This window comes from Cupressus sempervirens, chromosome 3, assembly GCF_028749045.1.
Source record: "Cupressus sempervirens isolate cs-2001-9-10 chromosome 3, ASM2874904v1, whole genome shotgun sequence".
NCBI lineage: Eukaryota > Viridiplantae > Streptophyta > Pinopsida > Cupressales > Cupressaceae > Cupressus > Cupressus sempervirens.
The window spans coordinates 512,005,915-512,017,864 of record NC_143120.1 but is presented as its reverse complement, the minus strand read 5'-3'; the positions used below and the strand labels follow the sequence as shown (position 1 = coordinate 512,017,864).

Here is an 11,950-nt window from a genome sequence, read left to right as displayed (position 1 = left end):
CTTAAAGGGTTGGGATTTGGACTTGAGAATTTATCTCCCCTCTCTTACCATTGAGATAGTGCGATAGGGTACGCTCATCCTGACAATTTAGGGAAGTCGATACCCAGTACTTGCAACCTACATAAAATCTATGCATGTACAAGCACAATATATACTAAGCTAACCAGACAATGGTAGGAAGTGGTGCATCGTGTAGATCTCGACTAGTAGGTGACTACGACTCCCTTCCTTAACCACATCAGAAACACCATACAGAAAGAAAACAAACACACACACACACACCATACACATGCAAGTATGGGGTAAGTATCCATAAGAAAACACATATGATAATAAATCATCTAACTAATCATCATTAATAACTGCAAACACTGTAATAATCATCATACATACATGAACTATAAAGTACCAAGTAATCTCATCATATAATAAACTGAATCTGAAACAATATTTGATAATCTCAAAATAATGTTACTAATAATCATCAATATACAATTGACCTAAAAGAGTTCGAAAACATCAGCAAAATGAGAACTAGGGGCAAGCACTACATGCTACATTGTCTTCACATTTTTAAGTCATACATCAAGCCTGGAGTAGTTTTCGATGATTTGAGCAAGCTTGATTTCTCTCTGTCGAATATGTTCAAATCCAACAAGGAGAAGACAACATGGGTCTTGACACTAGGTGCTATGGTAGTGGATTTGGAGGAAGTTGATGACATGATCATGGTTTATTGGAAAATTGATGAAATTATATAATGTTCTCTGCCTTCTTTTTGGTTCTTTCTCTTAGCTTCTAGGATCCTTTGTTTGGATTTTGTAGTCTTGTCGGTATGAATCTTTGACATGATCATGGTTTATTGGAAGATTGATGAAATTATATAATGTTCTCTGCCTTCTTTTTGGTTCTTTCTCTTAGCTTCTAGGATCCTTTGTTTGGATTTTGTAGTCTTGTCGGTATGAATCTTTCTATTGGTTGGATTAGGGTTTTTGGTATTTTGTCCCTTCCATGGTTATCTTAGCTCTTGGTTAATTAGGGTTTGCCCTAGATAACTAGTTTTCTCTAGGGGTATTTTTTTCTTGCTTCATTGGATCCCTTATTTTGTGGTTGTCGTTTTGGGTGCTTGGTGGCTCCTTCAGTTTCATTTAGAGGGTTTTTTTATTATCAATAGTTTCTTTGGTCCAAACTTTTGACTCTTCTTATTAGTTATTTGTGGTATTCTTTTGTCTTGAGTAAATACAACTCTCTCAGGTTTTGTATCATATCATCATATAGTAATAAAATCATGTTCTATTTTTATTACTCTTGGTTCAGATTGACTCTGATTTGGTAATGTCCAAGATAGTTATGCACATTATAAAGGATCATTGGAGATCAGATTACAATATTAAGAGGAGGTTGATTTTAGAGTTATATCCTATTAAAAGTTCAAGATGTAGTAATGGTTTTGTTAAACACCTCTCTATCGCAATTAAAAAATGAACGGTTTATAATATAAAATGTAAAAGATAACAAAAGTTGGAATAGGGGTTAAGATTCTAAAGAGTAGAGTAACATTCAAAGCTGAAAAAATAAATATATAAGTATTATAACCTAAGAAGAGTGTTCAATACATAAATCTAATTAGCAATTTGGAGAACGAATTTAAATTCTATCAATGTACAAACTTTTAGTCAAAATTAAGAAGAAAAACTAAGTAAGAGTGATCAAGATATGGCATAAATTCTCTAATTTTAATCAGGATAATTATAGTGGTCATTTTGATATGTTGGACGGATGCCCCTTGTCCCTTGGATTTCCTTTTATCAGAAAATGTTTACATTTATACATTGTGATGAATTTTGGCACTTATTTCAGTTATTTGAGATTAGTATATTATTGAAGAGCTTCATTATCTTCTTGCTTCCTGCTATTTTTGAGATCTCTCTTGTTTCTTCTCCATTTTTAAGACTATAGATATTATTTGTTGATTCTTAAGTTGAATTCTCCACAGCAGCGAGGCATAGTAAGGTTTCATCTATTCAGTAAATTTTCCAATGAAGGCTAACAACTAAAATGAGTGTGTATTTTGTAGAAAAATTCAAAAGCTACAAAGATAGATACTGTATCAAAGCTTAATGAATTTAGAGGTAAGGGGCACTTGGTCAAGCAAAATTTAATCAAGAGTTCAAATTTCCTTAAGAAACAAAGATGGAATCACATAAAAAAGGAAAACCTTTCAAGTTGAAAATGTAATCTAAGAATTGGCACAAAAATGAATGCAAGTAAATCATTGTAAAGTAATGATAGATCTGTAAACTAGGGTATGCCCCTTTTATATTGTAAACATTTATAGCACAAATGTCTCAAACAAGACGGAAGGTTTTCTTCTTCATTCTTTCCTACCAGTGCTTGTTTGAATGGAGACAATGTAAATTTTTATTTAAATTTATATAAATAATATGGCTATGGCCTTTTACGTATCAATTTGTTTTCTTTTATTTAGATAAATAGTGACTTAAGAATGTGAATCTACATCTAATCACCATGCAAGCCAAAATAGAATAAATATGAAAACTCAAATTAATTATATGGAGACTTTCTAAAATATTCAAGTTCTAAATTTTTTAATCCCTTTTTAAGGATAAATCTTAGAGCATGTCCCCTTGCGGTTGCTTAGATTATTTTTGCTAGCAACAACTGTTCATTGTTTTGTGGCACAATTTGTGGAGCTTGTGGCCCCCTGGATCAAAATATTTGTTGCAAAATTTTAAGCAGTGTTCTAAAAATTATTTTAAAATCAAATTTTAATCATTTTTCTTCCAAATAATTCTGAAAACTAAAATATAGGAAAATAAAAAGGGGATGAAAAAATGTGGTGAAGACATGTGTCACTTTTATCAATAAGTAGTCACTGCTTGCTTCTAGCCCCCCCTTTTCCCACATCTTATTTTCATTTACTAAAAAATAGCTGCTCCACAAAAGTAGGAAAAGATTCTAAATTTTCCTTTTTTCGACAATTTTTATTTTTCACGGGAACACATTACTGTTTAAAATTAAGCTGAAAATTGATTTAAGTAGTAGCATGGGGACATGGTGTTACTTCAAAGATCATTATGATCAGAAAACAAAAAGTCAGTGAGAGGTCTTAAAAATTTTTCGCAAAAAAATTAATTATCAAGCGAAGCTCCCACAAATTGCCCATCAGCTAAAAATCTCCATTTAAAGATTTCTATCATCAGAAAACAAAAATTCAATGAGAGGTCTTACAAATTTTCCACTCAAAAGTTAAATTTTAGGAAAGCTCCCACAAATAGCCTATTGGTTTAAAAATGATTTATAGAGAGTAATTATGAATATTTTAAAGATGTATGAATTCAATATATAAAACTTTGAGATATTAAAGTTGTGGGTCATTTTTTTTTCATTTCAATTAACATTTATAATTATTTTTTCACAATGTACAAAACTAGTATAGATATCTTAAATAAATCTATCTAAAGAAATGCCAATAGATACTACAAAATTATTATAATTTAATTTACTACACCTAAAATTATTTATATTTCTTTTATCTCCATTTATTTAATTTTTTTACTAACTTAAGCTTTTTATTTTAATTTCTTAAAAAATGGATGATTTATATCTCCAAATATTATAATTTAAACAAATATTTTATGTGGTATTTATTACATTATTTTTATTAGTATATTCTATTTATAATAAGATTTAAACTTTTGACATGTAGATGGTTGTCAAATTTAACCTAAAAGAATAGATGTTAATATTAACACGTTCACACCATCCCACTCCACCCATTCTGCCATTGTAGAATGCCTACCAACATTAATAAATCCTATTTATTGACTCTTAGGTTGGGGTCCCATGGAGTGGGGCTTCCATAAAAATAGAGATGTGGCCGTAGAGAAATTTTAGGAATATTTTTCCCATGAATTTACTTTGTATTTCCTCTTAAAAGTTTCACCTCCTAAATTCAAGGACTATGTAATTGGTGAAATATTAAAAAAAAGAAAGAACTTTATTTTCTTTCTAAATTTTTAGTTTTGATGGGGATAAATTTTGCAAATTTTTGACATGTGGCAAATATTTCTCCTAAGTTGGCCGGGCTAAACCCAACCCCACCCTATTTTCATCTGCTCAATTTAGAGGCCTAAAAATGAGGGGCTCCTATTTTTGAAGAAAATATTCTAAATGATCCTGGAGTCCCTAATTTTTTTCTCATGGGACCTCTTGTGCTTAAAAATAAAGCTATAGCCCCTCCCATGGTACCCTTGCAACTACTAATTATTTAATATTTAAAAAAATTATATAATGTATTATTAATAGAATAATAGAAACAATAGTATATTATTGTATTTGCCATAGGTATATATTATTGCAATCATTTCTACATAAGTAGTGATTAATTTTTTTAATTTCAACCAATTAGATCTATGTATTTTTATTTTGAATTTCTATATTTAATTCTTATAATTATAAATCTGAGTTTTTTAATTTCTAAAATCAATTTAATATATTTGGAGTCTTATACAACAATCAATACTTTATTATAACGTGATATTTTAACATGCATTAGTAAACAAATCAAACTTAATTTAATGATCTTAATCAAATTTATATACTATTTTTGAAGAGTATACCTAATACCAATAATTAAAATATGCAATAGATAAAACATATTGAATAGTTATACAATTTAAATAAAATACTAATACACTAAGATAATTTTTTAATTATAATTATTTTTATATTAAAAACTATTTTTTATTTTACAAAATTCTATCTAAAAATATTAAATATTAATATATTAAATAATTATACTAACATTATCAAGTTTACTGCCACTAGTTTTATTTTAAATAGTAAAATCTAAAATTACAAATTCCTAACACTTATTTAATAAATAAATAAATTAAATTTGATCCATGAAAAATAAAGAAAAAATTTAATTCATTTTTTATGAAAAGTAAAATCTAAAATTACAAATTCCTAACACTTATTTAATAAATAAATTAATTAAATTTGATCCATGAAAAATAAAGAAAAAATTTAATTCATTTTTTATGAAAAGTAAGACAAGAGGTATCCAATTTCAATAGAATTAGTATAAGTTTATTTGTTTTATATATACTATCCTTAATACATAGAAATCTTAAATTTTAAAACTCTTCCTTAATACATAGAAATCTTAATTTTAAAACCTTTCCTTAGTTTTATGAGACTGAAAAATTCCAACAAATCAAAATTAGAGAATGATTTATTCATCTCACATCCAAACATGAAAAATACAAATTAAAAAAAATTATAGCAATCAAAAAAATCATAGCAATAAAAAAAATTATAGCAATAAAAAAATCATAGCAATAAAATAAGCAATGGTAATAAATGTTTTGAATTTATTTTTATTTTATGCTCTAATTTCTAATTTCTAGCATAATCATAAGAAGATTGTAAATCATTAGAGTCGACTTAATAAATAAATTAAATTTGACACATGAAAAAGAAAGATTAATCCTAATAAATCAGATACACATTATCATCCTAATTAATCGCACAATAATAAGTCCTTGGGGTGTAGAAGAAAAGAGTGGTTTGTGGCCTTCAAAGAATCTGTCCCAACTAGGTGGTTACCAATGTACAGGAAAGGGACGTTTAAAGGGACTTTCAAGAGCGTGCATTTTAGTAAGCAATGGGGCCAGCGGGAGACAATTCCAGGCCCTCTTCTGCTTTTACAAGTATGATAATTGAGAGCTGATTAGAGTTTGAGGAGGGAGCAACGATGGCAGATTCGAAAGTGGAGACTACTGCAAGGCTTGCCCAGTGGAAGATTGACAGCTTGGGCTCCTGTTCTTTTCGCAGGTCCGACCCCTTCAAAGTTGGCATGTGGAACTGGTAAATTCCACTTTCTAATTTTCCTCTTCCTGTTGTATTATGCTTTTGTCCGACTCTTCATGAAGTAGATTGATATACATGAGTTTTGGCTGCAAATTCAGAGATTTGTTTGGGAACACGTTCTGTTGTTTTGCACTTACTCTGATGGTCTTGATATACCACTCTGAATTTTGCAAGGGGATGATGAAATCTTTGTTTAAATAAAGTCACGTCTTTGTGGAATTTGCTTTTTATGTACACCTTAGAGATTGTTGCATATGAGAACGTTCTGAGGGGGAACCCAATTTTTTATGATCTCAGGAGGAATATAGTTTTCTGGTAATAACAGAAACCTTTGCATCCATTCAATTGTGTAATGATTCTTTAGTTAATTAAACTGTAAACGTATGTAATTTTGTCAGGCTTAAGTTGCACGGTTCCAGTCATTTGAAAAACTTTAAGTCTGAGCTTTTTTTACCACTTAGCTGCTCTGGACTGATCATTTGCTCCTTAAGTAAATATCTCATGCTTTTGTTGTGTGGCCTTCGGTATACGGTGGACATTAAATATTTTGGGCACGTGGAATGGATTCTAACACTTAAGCTTGTCTGTACTTGAATTAATGCTTAAAAAATTTCGGACTTTTCTCACATTGTATCTGATTCATGCTGTATTCCTGCAGGTAGTTATCAATTATAGGAGTTAAAGCAGGTTGGCAACCATATATTACAAGGACTTCAGTTTTTATTGGAGTTCATAGAAGTCTGTTAGAGTCTCACGCAGCTATATTTTTCTTTTGCACTTCGGCCAACCATTTCCTCAATTATATTCCTTATAAACATGATATTGAAGTTTTCCAACCTTCAATTGTTTTGGTATTGTTGTTGAGAGCTTTTCTGGGATTATATGCAATGGAACACAATTAGGATCTGTATACCATCTGATGCTGATATTTCTATGTTTGGTAGACTGCTCACCCAAAGCACATGATTGGTTCCCTTGAACCTCCATAATGAGCATACATCACAGAATATGAAAAGGCACCTTACACCATGGACATATAGGAGAAAAGTAAAGAGAGCAACAGCATATCATAATACTGCAAGACATATATGCAGAAATAGGAGATATTCTTTTATATATCAAAATATTGCATATCTACCCTTTCCCCATTCAGCCTTGTTTGTACAACACATGCCCTGTGTATATAGGCACATGCATAGGAGACCATTATAGTAGTTAAGTCCTAATCTGTCTCATCCACTAAATTCTCAATACCCTAAGCTACTTATCTCCTTACATATCTTGATGTGGCGCAAATCTTAAGCATGTTATGTGCTTCAGTGGCAAAAATTTCACACGTCCCCAGTTACCTTAATTATAGTAACTAGCACATATATCTAATAGGAAAATAAATACCTTGGGTTGCATCATGGCACCAACGTTTGTCCACCTCAATTATGAGCTTTAACCTTTGTGTTCCATTTCTAACTTTGGTTGGACAGTTGGCACAAGCCTTGGTGCAACTATCAAACTACTCTTGTCAAAGACTTCATTCAATTACATAGTATGACATCTGACCTTTCCTTCTTTGCACGAATCATCTGTAGATATGCCTTTGTTATCATTGCATCATCATCTATAAATGTTAGTCACCTCATTCATTCAAGTTTTCTATTTGAACTCTCGAGCCATAACCTCAATATTTTTCAATTGCTTTAAAATCTTAGATGGAACGTCTTAAGTTGCTAACTTTGATCATGGCACTTTTATTCATGGCTCCAACTGCTAGGCTTTGTATCTCTTGCTCAACCTTTGTAGTCTTTGGATTGTATAAGCGAATGTTCGTATATTTTCTAAAGACGCACGGTCCTGTTCTCTATAAGTTCAACCCTCGTTTCTAATCAAGTGTGCTGGCTCATTGAATTGGCATGTACTGGATGAACAGCAGCTCTGATGGTTATTAATTGCCAGATTTAGAAGGTCACCTTGGTGGACAGATTTGTGGAAGTTGAGAAAGGGATCTTGCACAAACTGAATCCATGCATCTGTGACTTGTTGCATTGTTGCCTCCATGATCTCTTGACCGTTTCCTTTCCAGATCTGCAAGTTTCTATGTTTCCGTGCTGAAATTCCTTAATGGTTGGTACTGGATGGATTTTGTAAAGGATTAATCATCTGATTAAGTCACTTCATTTTTGTTGAGCATCATCTTCATCCAAACCTGTTGATTGTATTTGTGAGCTCTAGGCATGTGGTAATCATCTTGGCAGGGAAAGTATCAATTTCTGCTATGATTCCCTGACATCTTTCTCCAAAGTGCCTTTTTTCACACCATGGATCGTTTCTCCTATCAAATCATTGAATTTTGTTTCCAAGATTTAATTATGTTCTTGACTCGTCTTTATCTTCTCCAATAACTTGCCCTGCATCTTGCAGGTTTTGAATGTTGAACAGGTCAGTGTGACTAATCCAATTGGTAGAAAGTATTTATTTAAATCATTGAAGACAAGAGGATGGTGACAACCTCATTTTAATCATTACAGTAATGGTAAGGATAGTTGAAGTTGTAAATTTTAGTGCCTCGTATTAGTTTCAATCATGGTGCTGTGAGGTTAAAAGTAACCAATGGTAGCACATCCTTGCCACCATCTTTCTAGCAGTGACCTTATGTTCTTCAAATCTGGGTGTTGCATGTTACTCCCTTTACTTTGTACTGAAGTTTGCATTTCAGTATGCTTCTCCACATCATCCTTCTCATTTAATTGTGCACCATCCAAATCAATTTGTGTTCCTGTGTGGATAGGAGTGTTGGGATTGTCTCTTAAAATTGATGTTTGCTTGTGCTTTGTGCACCATCATGTAGGTGTTTCACAACATATGTACCTAGTACCTAGAACAATACTCAATATCTTTCTTAATTCAAATTGAGCTCCGTCTCTCTGTAGCATGTAGTGGCATGAATCAATAGTGCAACCACTTTGCAAATCTTCTTCTGCTACTTTGAAACATATGCAAACCCTTTTAAGCATTTGACTAGTACTTCTTTGACCTGCTTGAGGTTTAATGTTCAAAGAAACTGGATATGATAAATATTCTTGATTTGGAGAGGTGCTACAACCTATGAAGAGGACACAGTTTCAACTCCTTCCATGACACATTTTCTATAATTTTGACTTTCTACACCTAGCCATATGTTGGAATTTAGCTTTGGGTGGCATCTTAGCTTCTTTGCTATGAGTATGACAAGTGTGACTATCTCATCTCAAAGTAATTTTTGAGTGCATCAGAACACATTGGCTCCTAGAAAGTGCAATCACCTTGGATATATTATTCCTTTGCACCCACAGAATCAAAATCTGACACACTTTACCAACTCAGTGCACCATCAAAGGTGGGATGAATATAATCACTCATTTGTATTGTGATACTAGAGCTCTCATCTTTATCTTCCTTAGTCATATCCACACAACATATGTAGCTCTGTGTGAGGCATCTTGAAATATTGCTATACACTTAAAATAATCCTCAAAATTCATTGTGTGGCACTTATAGTTCATATCCACCTCAACCTCAAAGCTTAATGTGCACCCAAGCTGCACAAGATAATTGCCAACCTTGTCCACTTCCAAAACCTCAAAATGAACATAAAATTTGTTGATGGTATCAACTTCCACATTGTGCATGATATCCACAAACTAAATGTGGGTTCTTGTTAGATATAAACAAGATGTAGGGCGATTTACATGGAGTTCAATAGAGCTACCTATAGCTAGCCAACTTTATTTGGTCAAAAGACTAAACTAAGAACTTGTATCAATCAAAAATCATTCACATTGCATCAATTCATTAGAAGACGAATAGCTCTATGACAGACCCAAAATTGTAAGTGCAACAACTTTCATGCTTGAGACACGAAACAATTCCTCTTGGAACAAGGTGTGGATAACATAATCAACTAATTTGCCGATTTGGATTCGGGGATGGGTTTGAGTACAAGAATCCAATTTGTGGATTTGTGAATTTAATTTTCCCATTATGATTTGTATGGATTCATGTATATCTATATCTATATCTATATATGTGTGTGTGTGTGTGTGTGTGTGTGTGTGTATAGAAACATATAAATATGCATTATATATGGATTCGTGTGTACTTATTCCAAGTTTGGCCCACGGGTCCTTGGGGATACGCGCAGAGTCACACCAGATTCTCCCTGGTCTGCGTCGATTGTGCTGTATTGCACATGGTCCGGATTTGACCCTGTGGGTGGATTCAGAAGGACCCACAAGGTCAGATCCTGTGCGAATCTGACACAAAATTGTTTGTGAATCCGGATCCGATTTGAATCTGAATCTGATTTTTCTGAAATGATAGCAACTTTCAGATAATTATGGATGATAACTTCAATACAAAGATCTGAAGATTATATACATACACATACATCAATATACATTATGTATGTTGATGTATGTATATACACACTTATATCAAACCATTGTCTTGATTTATCACCCCCAATAAATCTGAATATTAAATTTAAAGTATAATATTGATTTAACTGATCTGCACTAAATCTGAATATTAAATTTAAATTATAATATTGATTTAACTGATCTGCACTTGATCGAATTCTACTGCCATTTATATGCATCAATGGTAAATCGATTAATGAGAAAATGGTTTCAATATTCTACAGATCCGAATCTGATTATGTTTGCTTAAATTACCAATAACAAGTCACTATAAATTACATTGTGTTGATATCAATTTGGATCAGTGTGACTGAGGAAACTAATCATTGGTCATAGAGAGACACGCCTGTGAATGGATATGTCTCTACTCGCTTGGAGACATGTCTATTCATTGACATGTCTCCAAATAGTTATATATATCCAATTAGGTTGGACTTAGAAGGATGTGCAGAAATTGAATAGTGCAAGCCTTCTAAGAGTTTGATCATTATTATTCATATTCATCTTCAGTATTGTGTTCATGATAATAAGAACTCTTCATTCTTAGTTCAGATTTGTATAATTGTGGAAAGTAATTATCACCTTATTCTGATTACAATTTGCAAGAACAAATATCAGTCAATAGTTATCTTGTGAGAGTCAAAATTAAAGGAACATACATACAGTTCAGATCTGTTAATAAATCTAATCATTTTAACATGGTATCAGAGCATTGTTAAGGAAGATCCGATTAGATTTGAGAGTGTAGATTAAAACATGAATATAAAAATTTGCTTTCAAAGTCACAGTCTCTGGAGGTGAATAAGATAGAAGTCCAAAAGTTGAGAGATCCTTGCTCAAGAAAAAGAAGCAACAAGCATGATCAAAAGATGGGCATCTGAAAAAATGCAGCAGCAATCTGCAGATGCATTGAATATAGAGAAGCAGCTATATCAGAGAGTTGGTGTTCTTCTAGACATTGCATGCAGAATTTGGAAATCTAGACAGAGACATAAAACATTTGGCGGAGGTCCTCAAAGACGTCTCAGTCCCATGGAATACAATGACTTCTAAAGTTCCTGAAATGGACCTGTTTACAGTACTTTAGAAACTCTCAAGCAAATGCACTGCTGCAAATATAAAATCAAAGGATTTAATTGATGACATTGTTTAGTGTAAGACTGTGATGCATATAGTCTCCAAGTAGCAACGACTGATGATATTCAGATAGAGTTGTAGCTTGGATTCATATGTGATGAATCGCAAGCCTCCAATGATCTCTACATAAGTATCGATAATCATTGCCATTCCAAATGCACTTGATTGCAGATAGTGGAACAATGTATGTTGATGATGCAATCTATAAATGAGGAATGCATTGATAATTCTACAATTCTATCAATGATATCACCTAAGGATTTTACATCTGCTATCAATGGCCATCAATAAAACAAAAGTATGTGAGAGAAAGGTGGGAGTCGATGTTGATGTCAAAGATTAGTGGCCGAAGATTGCCGTGAATGCTGGAAACAAAGTTGCTGATGTTTCTAAAGCAGAATAATTCCAGAGAATTTCCTCTTGATCTTCCATTAAGTTTGAAGACACTTGTGGGGATATTTCAT

General features: G+C 32.4%; 1 protein-coding gene across 3 annotated transcripts in view; it reads left to right on the top strand.

Annotated features, from left to right (window-relative positions):
• The first annotated feature begins 5,550 nt into the window (after positions 1 to 5,550).
• Positions 5,551 to 11,950, top strand: part of LOC149567422 (BTB/POZ domain-containing protein At1g21780-like) — a 43,214-nt gene continuing 36,814 nt past the window's right edge. The window contains exon 1 of one of the 3 annotated variants that reach the window (XM_089820603.1): positions 5,551 to 5,895. In XM_089820603.1, coding sequence (XP_089676729.1) covers positions 5,783 to 5,895 — 113 coding nt within the window. In that variant the 5' untranslated portion in view covers positions 5,551 to 5,782. Of the gene's footprint in view, positions 5,896 to 5,961; positions 6,214 to 11,950 lie in introns of those variants that run through there. The other 2 variants (XM_089820605.1, XM_089820604.1) reach the window with 2 other exon arrangements.